At 39.5% G+C, this 16,445-nt stretch overlaps 1 protein-coding gene across 3 annotated transcripts in view; it reads right to left on the minus strand.

The window, feature by feature from the left end:
* cep295 (centrosomal protein 295) overlaps nt 1-16,445 on the minus strand; it is a 30,606-nt gene that overhangs the window by 13,541 nt on the left and 620 nt on the right. For all 3 annotated transcript variants that reach the window (XM_028961109.1, XM_028961110.1, XM_028961108.1), the window contains exons 2-19: nt 16,140-16,340; nt 15,793-15,917; nt 15,502-15,595; nt 15,281-15,391; nt 14,508-14,648; nt 14,265-14,430; nt 14,064-14,186; nt 12,500-12,694; nt 12,286-12,344; nt 11,251-11,403; nt 10,632-10,705; nt 9,243-9,759; nt 8,866-9,025; nt 3,601-3,666; nt 2,281-2,343; nt 1,585-1,613; nt 1,162-1,234; nt 722-808 (exon numbers count right to left, since the gene is read on the minus strand). In XM_028961109.1, the coding sequence (XP_028816942.1) occupies nt 722-808; nt 1,162-1,234; nt 1,585-1,613; nt 2,281-2,343; nt 3,601-3,666; nt 8,866-9,025; nt 9,243-9,759; nt 10,632-10,705; nt 11,251-11,403; nt 12,286-12,344; nt 12,500-12,694; nt 14,064-14,186; nt 14,265-14,430; nt 14,508-14,648; nt 15,281-15,391; nt 15,502-15,595; nt 15,793-15,917; nt 16,140-16,340 (2,437 nt within the window). The remainder of the gene's footprint in view (nt 1-721; nt 809-1,161; nt 1,235-1,584; nt 1,614-2,280; nt 2,344-3,600; nt 3,667-8,865; nt 9,026-9,242; nt 9,760-10,631; nt 10,706-11,250; nt 11,404-12,285; nt 12,345-12,499; nt 12,695-14,063; nt 14,187-14,264; nt 14,431-14,507; nt 14,649-15,280; nt 15,392-15,501; nt 15,596-15,792; nt 15,918-16,139; nt 16,341-16,445) is intronic.

The raw sequence follows: 16,445 nt of genomic DNA on the forward strand, positions 1-16,445 counted from the left end.
CTAAAAGAAACAGACAGAAAAACATTCACATGACTGATCAATTAAAGAACTGAGATAGAAATGAGACTATCCTTTATTAGTAAAATAAAAATTAGTATATACATACAAATATAACTCCACATGCATTCATTCATAGTTTTGCCTTCAGTGAGAATAAACCAATGTAAAGGGTCAAGAAATTAAAGAAAACACATTGAATGAGAAGGTGTGTCCAAACTATTGGCCTGTACTGTATGTATATGTGTGTCATTCATATGTGTGTTTACATATACAGGTCCTTCTAAAAAAAATTGCATATTGTGATAAAGTTCATTATTTCCTGTAATGTACTGATAAACATTAGACATTCATATATTTTAGATTCATTACACACAACTGAAGGTAGTTCAAGCCTCTTATTGTTTTAATATTGATTATTTAGGCAAGGGAAGGACCTGTATGACACACAATGATTTGGGAAGGACCTGTATGACACACAATAGACACTGCACAAAGGAAAAATGGTGTATTTTTGATAATGATAAATGCTGTAAATGTGTGTGTTAGAATATGTATGTATGTGTAACTAATGCTGATCTATAATGAAGCCATTCTTTTATGTGGAATTTAAACTGTAAATATTTTAGAATTGTTACATCATGTTGATGTAATAAATGTAAATCCATCTAGGATTACAGTTATTATTATGATTACTATTAGACTATCACTAACATGAACTCACCAACATCAGTGTCACTGCTGCTCTGGGAGAAGCGGTTCTGAGAAGCCAGACCTATTTCAACTGCTGAATCCCTATACAGATTGGAGCCTGTAGAGGAAAGGGGGAAATGTAAATGGGATGTGACAATTCTAATACAATCATATTAATATTTTGAGAGAAATGGCCAAATCATAGCCACTTTATTGTGTAGTAATGGGAAGATTAAGACCACACTGAATTTAAATGATTGAAACATGGAATTATTCTATATGTATAAGAATGTGAGAAGTAGGGCAGCATGGGTGAGGTGTGAACAGTAATATAGAATAGTTGAGCTATTTGCTGTATATAGAAAGAGTTCACAGTTCTTTCATGCTTCAACAATTACATGGACAGTGATTTATTCATGAACTGAAATTAGAACGGTCAAAAAGTGTAATAAACAGACTGATGTCACACACCGGATGCAGCAGAGCTTGTACAGTAGCTACCAGTGGAGATGGTCGTACATGAGAGGCGTTCTGCAGGAAAAAACTACACACACACACACACACACACACACTTGAGAATTTTAAATATATACAGCAACCCTAACACCCACTGACACGGACACAGCTCAGGTCAAGTGTAGGTACCATCACGAAATACATAACTCAATATGTAATTCAGGGTAATATTATTTACATCATTGCTCATGTGCGCGCACACACACACACACACACACACACACACACACACACACACACACACACACACACACACACACACAGCTTCTCCTGTATAAATCACAGAAGATCAGATTTGGCTATATTTCATCACTGATCCACAGCAGCTGGATCTCAGAGGACACATCATACAAAATGAGAACAGTGTGAACAGATTACCGTAGAAAGTTGGTCTGCATGGCCAATGTCTGTGGAAGAAGTTGAATGAATTAAAGTTTATAAATTAAAAAAAAATATATCAGCTGTAATATCCAAGAGTAGCAGCTATTAAAACATCTTTCATAAAACTTAACTACTACCAGTAGTGGGATAGTGGTTGGCATGGAGGGTAAGGAAACAGACTCGTAATCGTAATCTCAAACAGTAAAGGTGCCACTGAGGTCCCCTTTATCAAAGTACTGCCACCCACTCACTACTCCCTGGAAGCATTTCATGGCTGCCCACTGCTCCCTCAGGGGATGGATTAAATGCAGAGGACACATTTCATTGTGAGCAGTGGGTGCTGAGCTGTGGTCAAATGTGAATAAAAAGATTGTATTCATCCTAGTGAACCAGAATTGATCACTTCATCGATGGCAACATGAAAGCACGTTGTAAATTGCTCTGGATAAGGGTGTCTGCCAAATGCCTTAAATGTAAAAAAAAAAAAAAAAAAAAACGCATCACTTTCACTTCACATAACATATAGGCATGAGAAATATGAATCAACATAAGACCCTATCAATTTGTTGCTAGTACTGATTTTGTGACTGGGTTTGTTTTACCATATCCCCCAATTTTTCCATAACATGAATAAGCCTAAAACTTCCATGTGGACTAAACATTATAAAGTAATTCAGAGTGAGAAATACAGACCTTGAATCAGTGGAGCTGAGTCTAATCTGAATGTGTCCCTCCAGGATAGTCTGCTGCTGTTGTCTGTATGAGAACACAATTTCATTCAGTCAGATATGGCACTAAACATGATATTTTTTTGGGCTACAATAATTATTGTATTATTATTAAAAGGGTTTTATTATTACAATGGGCATTACAAAAACAGTAATCATGTTAATAAATTTGATAGAGTACAATTAGAAATGATTTGTGAAATAATTTTGGCACAAATCTGATTCCAAATTTGTGTAGCATAATCTAAATGAACAGGCACACACGCTGTGATCCAGACACATCTCTATGTTTCATTTAGTCACACTTACGGATGATGGGAGATTTGTGCCTTGAAACAACCCTGTCTCTGAAGTCTACAGACAATTCCTGTGACCTCATGCTTGGTTTGTGCTCTAACAGCCAACAGTGGGACCTTATATAGTCAGGTGTGTCTTTCCAAATTGGGTCAAAATAAACTTTTTTCCACTGGTGGTCTGAAATTAAGATGCAGATACATCTCAAGGATGATCAGTAAAAACCGAAATCACCTGAGTTCAATTTTGAGGTTCATGGTAAAGGCTGTAAATAGTTATGTGCATGTGCTCTCATTTTTTAAATTACATTTGCCCAAAGCTCAAATAAACCTTTTTCATGTTGTCATTATGAGGTGTTGTGTGTAGAACTCTGAGAGGAAAAAAATGAATTTAATCTATTTTGGTATAAAGCAGTTACATAAATTGTGGAAAAGGTGAAGTGCTGTGAATAATTTCTGAATGCACTGATTTTTGCCTGTGTATTCCATATGTTATACTGCTCAAACTGAACAGTCTAATGCTATAGAATTATGTAGGGCAGGTTGCTTTATTTAATTTCTCATCAGAATTCAGTCAGCTCATTTATCAGTAAAGACAACTGATATATTAATGTTTGCTATAGAAAGAACAAAAAGCAGTTTGTATTTAGAAATTGTTGAACATTCACAGATTTGGATACTTGGATAGTGGTTTTATTCTTTCTTCACTTTATTCTCAAAGGGCAGTGGTAATCAGAAGGTTGCCAGTTCGAAAAATATTTTTTCAGTACCTTTTCCATCTCTGGTATAGGACCCTGCTCAATGCAGTTGTTTTGATGTGCACTTGAGTGTTATTACTGTGTTCACACCAGAGTAACCAAAACCACACCAACGGAGTAAAATTTGAGATTGATTTTAATGGACTAAAGCTTGTACATTTTACATTTACAGCATTTATCATACGCCCTTATCCAGAGCGACTTACAATTTAAAAAAAAAATGAAACTGTATACCTGCAGCACTGATAGATGAATTGAGAAGTGTGTCCACCTCGGGTATGCTGCTGAGCTGGTGTGGTTCTGCAAGTTAGAGTTGAAAAAAAAAGTTGGAAAGGCTGGCAAGATGCACAAGGAACAACTCTTGGAAACAGACTTTAAAAGGTGGGTTGGGGTACATGGGAAGAGAGAATAAGACAAGGGAGTGGGGAGACAGTCATCCTAATTTCCAGTTTAGAAGTCATTTAAACTAAAGGTCACCTATTATGATTTTTTTTTTTTGCTTCACAAATTCTCCCACACCACCCCTCTGCTACGTTCCCTCCACTGGCTCCCAGTAACTGCATGCATCAGATTCAAAATACTGATGCTGGCCTACAAAGCCAAACATGGAGTAGGTTCTTAGTAGTCCCCCAACAGTGTATCTGAAGTCCATATTTCCAAAATTCAGCAGTAGTCCCACAATAAGACTGCAAATTAGTCTCTATCTTTTATTTAAAGTTATTTTTTCAATTTTCCTTTTGATGTGCTGTCACTGTTAAAATAAACCTACCATTAAAATGATACTGTTCTGAGACTTTTCATTTCATTGTCATTGGACAAACTTACAAAATCAGCGAGGGGTCAAATAATTATTTCCTCCACTGTATATACACGTCACTGTGTTCAGATCTTTGGGGATTCAGTTAAGCGAGTCTTCCCATGCACGCATGTAAATAAAGCCTGACTAAATTCATTTAACTGTTTCTCATTGTGACTCCTCAGATGCTCAGTGATGGAAATAACTTCCATGACAGAGTTGGTTGTCTATTGTTACTCCAAGGTTGTAGAAGGAGAGAGCTGTGAGTTGCCTAGGTAAATAGCAAGATCCTGATGTGGTGAAGAATCTACTGGAATGAAGATTAGTTTTGGTGGGATTGAGCTTTGAGATCATGGGCTGCCATACAAGATGAAATGCTAGTTAGACATGCAGAGATTTTGGAAGCAGCATGTAGATTTGACGGCGGAAAAGAGAAGATGAGTTGTGTGTCGTTGGCATAGCAGTGGTAGCAATGATAATAGCAGTAATAAATCCATGTGAGGAAATGACCTCACCAAGTGATCTTGTGTAGAGGTAGAAAAGGAGAGGACTGAGTACTGAGCCTTGAGGGACACCAGTAGTCTACATGAGGCAGAGGTTCCAAGTCACTTGGTAAGATTGCTCATCAATGTAGGAAGCAAACCACAGCCATTGCTGAGCCCCGAATACCAAGCCTCTTCAGGATAGATAAGAGGGTCTTGTGGTTAACTGTCAAATGCTGCAGAGAGGTCGAGGAGAATAGGTACAAATGACTATTTTGCCAATCTGGTAGCATGCAGCTTCTCAGAAACAGCAACAAAGGGCAGTCTTTCTAGAAGGAGTTGATCTGAAAACAGACTGGTTAGGATCCAGGAGGTTGTTGTGTGACGTTATAGCTGATTGTAGACATACCGCTCAAGGATTTTAGAAAGAAATGAGAGAGAAACTGGTCTGTAATTGTTGATATCTGTAGGATCAGCGGTGGGTTTCTTTAGGATTGGAAGAACCCTGGCTGTTTTAAAGGCAGTTGGCACATGACCAGATGACATTGAGCTGTTTATGATATAAGAAATGAAAGGGATGAGGTCAGGAGAGATGGTTTGGAGCATTGCATGAAGGGATTGGATCTAGTGGACAGGTGGTTGGCTTGCCTGTAGATTTAATCTGAATGATTTCATTTGATGTGAGCTTAGAAAACAGATTTAGAGAAGTCGTAGAATCTACAGAGGGTAGAGTAGGATTTGTGGTGGAGAATGTCTTACAGATTTGTTCAATATTACCTGTGAAGAAGTTTGCAAAATAGTCAGCAGTTAGGGAAGATGGGGCAGGGGGAGTTGCCGAGGGTTGAGTAGAAGTAAGAATATGTTGTGGGCACAGGCTTCCAGTTTTGCATTGCAGAAAGCAGTTTTAGCCGTAGTAAGGTTAGTGGAAAATTTGCGTAGAAGAATCTGGTAATACAGTAGGTCTGAGTCAAGCTGTGATTTCTTGTATTTTCTCACCGCTTTTTGAAGTACTCTTCAATTGCTGCGCATAAAATATGCCTTTATCAACATCTTTGGTGTCTTCCCTGGCTTTATGAACATGCTGTCCATGACTTGCAATTCACATAGCCAGTATGGTAAACACAAAATATATTTGCAGGTGGAGTGAGCTTCATATCTGTGATTGCACCTTTCCAGATATACTGTCAGAGGACTGGAATAAAACTCCAATTTTATTTATTTATTTTCACAGCATAATCAGTACACCAGTGTTGGACCTGAATGCTATCGGCCCTGTAGTGGGCAAGAAGCTGTTCCAAAACGAATTGCAATTACAATTTGAGATTTTTTGCAAAATATTCAGGATATTAACCGTACACTGAAATATAGACTGCACTGTAAATAGCATACGAGTTGAAAGCAAGAGTCCTTGCTCATATTCAAATGAGCGTGGCTTTAACTTGGGGCAAACCTGATTGGTGAGAAAGATTGTCTATGCAGTGAAGAATATCCCACAACTAATAACAAAGGTGTAGCAACAATAGTGATTCAGATTCCTGGAGGCTAGGCTGGCCTCAAGCCTGGAGGCCAGCATGTCCGTTATTTTATTAACTAATTTCTGGGTATAAGAGTGTCTAACTCACTGTGAATCTTCCCACAGCAACCATGACATTAACCAATAGAGCAGAGTCTGGGGTTGCAAAAATAATCACAGTCACAGTCCCTTTATAAAAGTTTTTTGGTTAAAAAAAAAAAAAACGCTAAATTGTTTAGCCCTAGTGCAATGTGTGTATATATATATATATATATATATCTTAACTGTACATATATTGTACACACAGATTATTCTTATTTAAATTTACGTATTCACTGTTTCTAGTGTACTTTTAATACTGCACTGTTCTGTAATGATGATGCAAATTTCCCACCTGTGGGAAAAGGATAATAAAGGATTGTCTTGTACAATTTACAGTGGGCTTCAGATTTGTAGTCACTCAGTAAGTGAAAAAATAAGTCAGAGAAAATGTTATAAACCAGCAATCAAAACTCACTATTTGGCTGCCAAAAACAATATTCCATAGCTGTCTATTGCAACCCACAATTCACATTTTTAGGCTAAATGGGATGCATTTTTATTTTTAATACATTTTAGTCTTTTGTTAAACACCTGTCTTTGACTTGTCATTGGGGAGAATCCTTGTGCTACTGAGACTTCAATCTCGATCTCCTCAAGCCACAAACAGCCGATTTCCAAAATTTCATCTTGGCATCCAATCTAACACTTCTCAGCACCGCAGCAACATCCAGAGCTGGAAAGCAACTTGATATTGTTCTTACACGCAACTGCTCCACAGCCAATACATCGGTCATTCCTCTACATGTATCCAATCACTCTTTTATTCATTTCAGACTATCCCCCCTGGCACACACCACACCCATCTCACACTTAACACATTTTCGCCACAAACCCCACACCCTCTCCCCCCTACTCGACTGTCTTCTGTTGTTTCCTCTGAGCTTTCCCCCCTTAGACATCCTCTCTATACAGGACCCTAACTGTGCCACAGACATCCTCTGCTCCACACTAACCTCTTGCCTTGAGAGACTCTGTCCTCTCACCTCAAAACTGACACGTGAGACTCCACACTCGCCGTGGATCTCTGATGAGGTTCGCCGCCACAGGACCCATCTTAGAGCAGCTGAAAGGCAGTGGAGGAATTCCAAGTGCCGGGTTCAACTTATTAAGTATCAATCTCTCCTATCATCCTTCTCTGATGCGGTCACTCCAGGAAAGACTAGATACTTCCAGGACAAAGTAAGAAACTGCAAAGACTCTCACCAGTCTGTATTGGATAGTCTCCAACCTTCCTTTTCTTTAACAAATTCTTGAAAGATCAGTCCTGGCTCAACTTTCAGTCTGGTTTCAGGAAAAGAACATTCGACTGAAACGTCCCTCCTGGCAATGGTGGATGACCTTCGTGCTGCAAGAGCTGCCCGCAGATCATCTGTCCTCATCTTACTTGATCTATCTGCTGGCTTTGACACAGTTAATCATGAAATTCTTCTCACCACTCAGATTTAGGAATTACAGGAACTGTACTGAATTGGTTCAGCTCTTATCTTCAAGACAGGTCTTTCAAGGTATCATGGGGAGATGAGACATCTGTCCTCTCTAGGGTAACCACAGGGGTTCCACAAGGCTCTGTCCTTGGCCCTCTCCTATTCTCAATATACACTCTCTCACTTGGTCACATCATTCAATCACATGGCTTTTCTTATCACTGCTACGCTGATGACACCCAGCTCTATTTGCTTTTCCCACCAGAAGATACCACTATACCACAAAAATCTTGGCTTGTCTCTCGGACATATCGGCATGGATGTCTGAGTGACACCTCCAACTGAATCTATACCAAACTGAGATTCTGATCTTTCCGGGCAACAACTCCCCTCAGCAAAACCTCTCAATTCAAATTGGCTCGCTACGGCGTCCGCAAAAAGCCTTGGAGTATGGATTGACGACAAACTGAGCCTGAACAATCACATTGCTGCGATCTCCAGATCCTGCAGGTTCACTCTCTACAACATTCACAAGATTAGACCTTTTGCAGCTCTTCGTCCAGGCAATGGTCATCTCTAAACTGGACTATTGTATCTCTCTCCTGGCTGGAGCCTCTGCAGTCACCATAAAACCACTCCAGATGGTCCAAAATTTGGCAGCCCGCCTCATCTTCAATCAGCCAAAACACACCCATGTCACGCCTCTTCTCACCTCTCTCCACTGGCTCCCTGTAGCTGCTCGCATTGAGTTCAAATCCTTTATGCTTGCCTATAAGGCTGTAAATGGAAGTACACCATCTTATAACAACACACTACTAGCTAGCTACACTCCTACATGCACTCTCAGATCAGGAAATGAAATTCCCTCTTCACGGGGTCTCCGATCCCAATCAACTCTATTCTCCTTTGTTGACACTTGCTGGTGTCTTCCTCTTGTAAGTCGCTTTGTATAAAAGCGTCTGCTAAGTAAAGTAAAGAAGTATTGTGGTATGACTGATTACTGAAAATATAAATTTAAATAATGTCTGAAAACTTTCTGTATGCATTGAATACGTTCTCATACTTCACAGCCATAACTGAAGGTGTGTGAGGCTGAAAATGTCTCAACAGTACAATCGAGTGATGTGTTATGCAAGCGTAATCATGTTGATTAATTAAAGGTAGACCATAAGGTAAACTCACCAGAGGATGAAGGTTGGAATGCAGTTTGGTTGCAGAGATTATATGGTTCTCTAGAATGAAAGTGACTGTTTATTTGCAGCTCAAAATCTTGGATTGCTCGAAGCAGAGTGGATAGAGAAGCATGAGTGGCCTCCACAGGTTCAGAACTTGATACAGGCACCTTTACACAGAGAAATAAACATGGCAGTCTTGGGGAAGATTGTTGAACAATGGGGTTGTCTCTCCCAATGTGCACAATCAACCCAAATTAAACCATGTTGAAAAATCTAGTTGTAATTAGCTAAACATTCATTTTGAAATACCTTAGTGGCGATGCCTACTAAGTGTTATAATTATTTAATAATTATTATAAAATTGTCCAATAAAAAGTCCAATACCACAGATGTTGAGGGAAGACAGGGGTCTGAATCTTCACACTGAGCCCTAGAGTCTGCTACATCTGAAGAGAGAACCTGACAGACTACAGAACTAGAAGCTGCCTCCTCCTGACTGCACATGTCAGGAGTGTTAGCGAAATCCGTGTGAGGCAAGCATATAACTGTGCATGGTGAATGTGTATGATGTGTGCCTGGGTTTACATGGAAGGTCAGAGGGTTCACCTCAGAGGGTTCATATGCAGCTTGACTGTATCTGTGGAATTTTGAGTTTAACTCATGTTCACCGGCCACTGATGAATCATGACTGATTACTGTTGCTCCACCTTGTACCAGGGCATGACTTGGTTGTGCTGCTATTTCTGTGAAAGCAGCTGAAAATGGTGGGTGTGTTGTCACCATTGAGATAGCAGGTAAAGTAGTCCCAGTCGGCATGGAAACAGTGGAGTAGCGCTGTCTCAGCATACTCTGATACTCTTCAAGCTGTTGGGAAGCCACCTGAACACACTGTCTTTGAAGCCTACAACAGAAAATAAATTTAAGTTTAATAAATCAATTTTAAGGGATTTGTTATATTAGATTTAGCTGTGCAATAAAGACGTGGTTTGTATCCTCAACATAGAAGTATTATTTATCCAACATTATTCCTTCAAAGTTATGTGATTTGTGCTTGAGAGAAACATACTGGGCTGTATTTTTTTTTTTAGGTGCAGCACAACATGCTAACCTATCTTAAATCGGGTCGAGTACTGGCAGTACAGTAAGGGGAATTACCCACAATATCTTAAACAGCGATAATACAATAGTAATGAGAGTCAGACGGACCTAAAAACTCAACCATGACAGGAGATGGAGAAAAGAATACTGGGTAGGTTTGCGCCTTACTCAGTCAAAGATTAACACTGTTGAATTTTTCCCCTTGTCTATTTACATTACTTTACTTAGCAGACGCTTTTATCCAAAGCGACTTACAAGAGGAAGACACCAGCGATTTCTATAGAATTTTGAGTTTACAAAATTAAGAGCCCTATTTACTGATAATCCACTTTATCAAATCCTGATTACACAATATAAATTGATGCATTTGTCGTCTATTAGGGGAAAAATGTTTGCATCTTTCTTCTGTGCACTTGTGAAGCAACGCTCAAATCCACCTGTCATACATGCCACATGCCCAAAAATGTGCTAGCGCTTTATGCTGGTATGTTTACATTTTCCCACCTTAGAAGATGTGCTTGTAGTCAAAATATGGTTCATAGTGCCTTTTTATGTGTTTCAGCTGTACATATAAATGTGTCTTTTGAATTATAAATAACTTTTAATTGTACAGCTTGTTAAATTGAATCACGAAATGAAAGATTTACTGCATAACACCAAGTCACACACACTAACCTGCTTTGCTCAAGGAGTCCCTGTTGGTAGTGCTGAATCCGTGCTATGTGGTCCGTGCTATCCGTGCTATGAGCCTACACATAAACGGTCACAGAACAAAACATTGTATTAAAATGGCTAGAAAAGCAAGTTGGCATTCGCAGCTCAGCAAGTCAATTCTGATAAGATAGTGTGGGTGATCAGTCCTAAAGGGGCTTGACGTGGATTAACAGCCCCTGGTGAATCAGTAAAAATACTTGGGTGGGACATATATTATTTAAAAATATTTCCAGGACTTTATACTCCCACCTAAAAAATATTGGTGCATTTGCAGAGCATTTGTTTATAGAGACCCAAATCTTTGGAACAACCTCATTTAGGCATGATAGAGTTTCAATACTTCAATACCAACACTTCCTTCACCATTAGTAATCCTGCAATAGATAATGCCAGCGAAAATTTATAGTTTTTATACTCACCATCCACGCTCATGGCAAATCTCTCCCAGAGCTGGAGCGGTATACTGTTGTACTGATAAACCTATTTTGAATCTTTAATTATTGGCCAGATGGAAGTCCTATGATTCTTTAGTTTAGTGTAATTAGTATAGCACAAACCAGGAAAAGAAATAACATTTTACCTGTGTAGCCATTTCCTCCTTTGGCCCCTTCCATGGAACCACACATGAGTTCTCCACCTGAGCTTGTTGCTCTGATGGTGCTTCTAGCAGGCTAGAACTCTGTTCCTTAAGCCAACTCTGTGTGTCCTGTGCTCGTCCTTCCATTCCATCCACCTGCACCAGAGGACAGTTATAAGAAATACAGAGAATTGGTTTAGAAATGAATCAGGGGGAGTCCATACTATGGTGCGTAATCCATTTTTAATAGGCAAATACAAAAAAAAAAATTACACACAACAAAATGATGGTTAATGGTAGGTTTGTGTAAATAAATAAATAATCCTCTAGCACAATCAGTAGTGTAGGAAGCCCATGACATGACAAATGTTTAAAATGATCCTTTATTAATCCCACAATTTGCAGCATAAATTTGGCAGAACCTTAAGGGGTGTTGTGCATAGAATTTTGAGGAAAAAAATGTTAGGTTCATAAGGTTCTTACATAAAATGTGGGAAAAGTGATACTTTCCAGATCAACTGAGTTACCTGTACACGCCCAGGGCACCAAACAGGCCAGGACTTCCTGGTCATTTCCATGTGCACTGCAAGTAGTAAACTCGGAAGCTGGCAGACAACTGACAGACTGAAGGCTTTTTTATTTATTTATTTATTGGGTATGCAGTATTTTTAAGACATTAAATGGATTTAAGGACTAAATCTTTAATGATATGTAAGGTCTTTATTCTGGAAAATCAAATTTAAGACTAAAGATCCATGGAAACCAATCAATGACTTATTGGAACCAGTCACACGGAGCAACACAAAGGAACAACTTATGAACCACCTCACTTACCAGCAAAGGACAATGGAACCAAAATGTTATTGATATAGGCATGGTGGAAAATTGACAGTTTTATATCTAATTTTATGAAAAAAGATGTGCTCCATTTTAGATCCAAAAACACTGGTATTTCAAAGCACACACACTCAACCGTAACACCACACCAGAACTTGAATATCCTTAAACACAGAAAGCTCAATTTTATACAATACACACCTGTGCTCCACTGTGTGGAAAGCTCAGCTCGTTTGGTGGCAGCGTAGTTTCAGACTCTCCTACACAAGAAGGAAGACACACATTAAACTGTTTCATGGTGATCTGAAAGGATCCTATATTTAGTACATCAACTAGTATGTCAATGTGCAAAATATATATTTTTTTAATTTAATTTAGTTTATTTTCAGACAGCAAGTTGGACAGGAGCACTCACTCTCTCCATATCTTAGGATCCCTGTCCCTATACTCAAACTTCCCACAGCAGCATCTTCAGATGGCATTTTTTCGGTTATTCCTCCCTCACATGGAAGCACTTCTGCAGCTGTGCTCCACTTTTCTCTCTGTGTCTTTATGCGCTGCAACAGACTGCATAGGCCATGCTTGAGAGGATGCCTTACAGGGACATCAACTGCACAAAGAATACAGCCTGTTTCAGTTTTTAAGTTAGACATTCTGCATGCATGCACTGTCAGTGTCCGGGACTCTGACATAATCTGACATAATCTGTTTTCTCTGGCTTTTTGTTAAAGTCCTAGACACTCATTTCACTTCACTTTAACACAGTGTCAATTATAAAGTCCCTTGTGTGCAGAAGGGTCAAGTGTGGGGGGGTGTCAACTGTAGGGCTTGTCAAAGCCTATTGAGACATACTGTATGTGATTTTGGGCTATTTAAGAAATAAATGTTGTTGTTGATATGTTACATAAACTCTCAAAACCAAGGTTGCCACTGAGCAAAGCACAGTCCCCACACACTGCTCCTTAGGTGCCTGTCATGGCTGCCAACTGCTAATCAAGAGTGATGGGTTAAAAGTAGGGCTGCACGATTTGGGGAAAAAGACATATTGCGATTATTGAGATCAATATTGCGATATGTGATTGCGATATGATAAAGGACACTTGCTTGTATATCAATGAAAAGTTGCATACTAATAGTGAAATGTTTAATTTCAAAGTGAAACATACAAACTACTTATAACAACCTGAAATGCCCAGTGCTTTCAAAATACAATATTCTACAAAATTAAATAATCACAAAAAACTCTTACATTACTGTCGAACAACAAACTCTGGTAAGGCTAAACAAATGTTTTGATTATATTTGGCCATTATAAAATTTCGTATTATAGTTCTTACGTTTAACCAAAACGTTGTTTGGAGGCTGACACAGGGATGCATAGCTTTGCTAGCTTAGCTAAGGTTAAGATTTGTAAACTGAGGTGAATTTCTTTATGAAACCTTCAAAGTTTGAGAAAAGTTAACTAAACAGCTAAGAACAGTCTAAATAGTTAATGCCTACGTTTAGCCAAAACGTTGTTTGGAGGCTGACTTGAACACAGGAATGCATAGCTTCGCTACCTTAGCTAAGGTTAAGACTTATAAAACGGGATTTTATAATGTCCAAATATATTCAAAACAATTGTCCAGCCTTACCTATGAAATGTAATCCCCTGAGATCTGGTTTGGAGCGTACAGCGGTTTGTACAGCCCCAAGCAGCACAAGAGTGAGGCATTTTTATGCACTTCTCTCCATAGACATGTACATGCTTCACGCCACAGCAGAGCCTATCGCAGCTTTTTACGTTCATGTAATCGCACAGACTGACATCGCGATTACGATTGCAATTAGATTAATCGTGCAGCACTAGTTAAAAGCAGAGGACACATTTCATTGTGTACACCATGTGCTGTGCAGTTTATCACAGTGACAATTACTTTGCCTTCACTTCATATATGCTACACCACAACTAAAAAGGTCTTGAAACACAAGAGACTTACCACAGGACGGAGAAGCTAGGGATTGAGGCTTCATAATTTCCTCCTCACTGGTCAGGTCTAAATCATTTCCATGACCAATAGGGGAAAATATGGGTCGGAACTCTGCCACATCAGTCTTGACCTCTAGATTTAATCATTAAGTGAGTCACTTTAATATTACTCATGTACAATGTTTTGTACTTGCCTCTGTGAGCATTTTACCAATATGTGAAGTATACAGGTCTTCAAAAGCATGCTCGATTTCCTTCTGAATATTTCTATCCTGTGCAGCCTCTTCAATGTGAGGGCGTAAGTGCAAAACCTGTCTGCACCGCAATCTCTCCAATGCTTGCAATCGCTCCAGGTCCAGAAGAAGGCACTCACGTTCCTAACACACATACAGGATAAGATGAACTAAGCAGGACCAACCTGATTAACACAACCAAATCTCCATAAAAGACCCACCTGCTGTAGCCGCTCCTTCCTGAGGGCATGGCCTCCTCGAAGACATGCCTTCTCCAGCTGCTCTTGCTGTCCACGTGCCTCCTCTTCACTTAGCACCTTTAATCGTGCCGTCTCTACAGCTGCAGAGCCCTGAGCATTTCTCTACAAGCCAATTACAGGAAGAACTCAATTCAGAGTAAATAGGTTTTGGTCTGAACACACAATTGTGGTTTAAACCGGTGGTTTAAACTGCAGCAAATGCTTAAAAACTGTGTTCAGACCATCAACCACAACAATAAAAAGTACCACTGTAATGGTCAACACATTCTGTCATTACAATTGGGTTAGTTGATATTGTGTTTTAAAACTAGAAATTTGAATCTGTATTATGAATAGAGTAAAAGCACTCCAGTCTGGAAGGGAAAGACTGATGCAGTGTTGGTAGCACCATTTATGCCTCACACACAGCAGTTTCTTTTTCAGTAAACGTCTTTCAACTAATGTGTGAAATTCATTATCATTAGCAACTATATGGTACAACTGACTGATCACACACACAAATGTTATAACACCAAATTATTATTTGATCTATATTACATAACCATTATTTCGAAAGCATTTTGTTTTACACCTGCCTAACACTTCTGCAGATTATTAATATTAAAACACAAAATCTGTTTTTAATACTAAACTACGGGCCTTTTAATAGTATTGTACCATAAATATTGTCACCTACATAAATGGCATAACATGCAGCCCTTTTATGTGTTTTTAAGTGTGGTCTGTGAGCTTACCTGCTGTGCAGGATCCTCTCTGTCTACTGTAGCATTATGTCTATGATGGCGAGAGACAGAAAAATCTTCCATATTCCTCACCAATTGAGATGCTGCCATAAATCCAATATTCTGACAAACACAAACATTTTTGATTTGGTTGGTAAACAGAGTAAAATCTCCCTTATGAACCAGACTGGGCCACATATAATGTTTAAGCGGGAAGTGTCTGGCAGGATTACCTCGATAGGGTTAGGAGGAGGTGGAGGCATGCTTGCTACTTTGGCAGATCTCTCTCTCTCCAGTAGCAGTGCTTTCCTTCTGTTCCAGATAGGCCTAATTACACACAGGACAATCAGGAGGCATTGGGGATCAAGTTCAGGGAATAAGACACTACTTTAAGTTGATTTTTTTGGAATTTTGTTTTATCAGCCCATAAGGAAAGTAAAAATGACTTTGAATTACACAAGAAATTATTGGATTTGAAGAGAACAGTGCGGCTACTTGCGTGTGCACTCATGCTGTTTGTGTACCGGTTGTCCTGCTCCTGCTGGGCTTGTGTGGCATGTTGAAGTTCTCTCAGAGCATGTGTGTGTCTCTTATAGGCCCGCTGCCATTGATCCTCCTCCTTCTGAGCAAGCCCCACTGAGTCAGGCTGCTATGGAAACACAAAGGCAACCACAGACATTTCAATACTAAATATGGTACACTTACTCTTCAGGTTGCTTAGACAAGAATGGATTTTTCCTGATGTTGAACTGTTAGAACTAGAAACTTTCAGATTACGGGTCCACTTCCTTACCCACCAGGCCCCCACTGCACTGCACCCATTTGACCAAAGGAATAAGATTTAGTTCGTGGCAATGTGTCTGGTACATACGTTCTCTGATGCACTGCGCTGAGCAGTCCCTGCCCTGGCTTGGCAATGCACATACTGGAGCTGCAGGTCGCGGATGAGATCTTGCTGCTCCTCTTGCCAGGTCTCCTTCAGCTTCTCTTGGAGTTTGTGCAGCTCTTGCTCCCGACGATTGCGCACCTCACACCGTACCTGCAGGGCAATACGTCGCTCCTGATCGCGAACCTGCAGATTCAAACGGAACATACACACACACACACAGCTGCACAAGACTCATAATTATGGTGACAATTATTCTACACTAAGATTTTAAATGAGCGTGATTGCAAT

The sequence above is a fragment of the Denticeps clupeoides genome, chromosome 19 (assembly GCF_900700375.1).
Source record: "Denticeps clupeoides chromosome 19, fDenClu1.1, whole genome shotgun sequence".
NCBI lineage: Eukaryota > Metazoa > Chordata > Actinopteri > Clupeiformes > Denticipitidae > Denticeps > Denticeps clupeoides.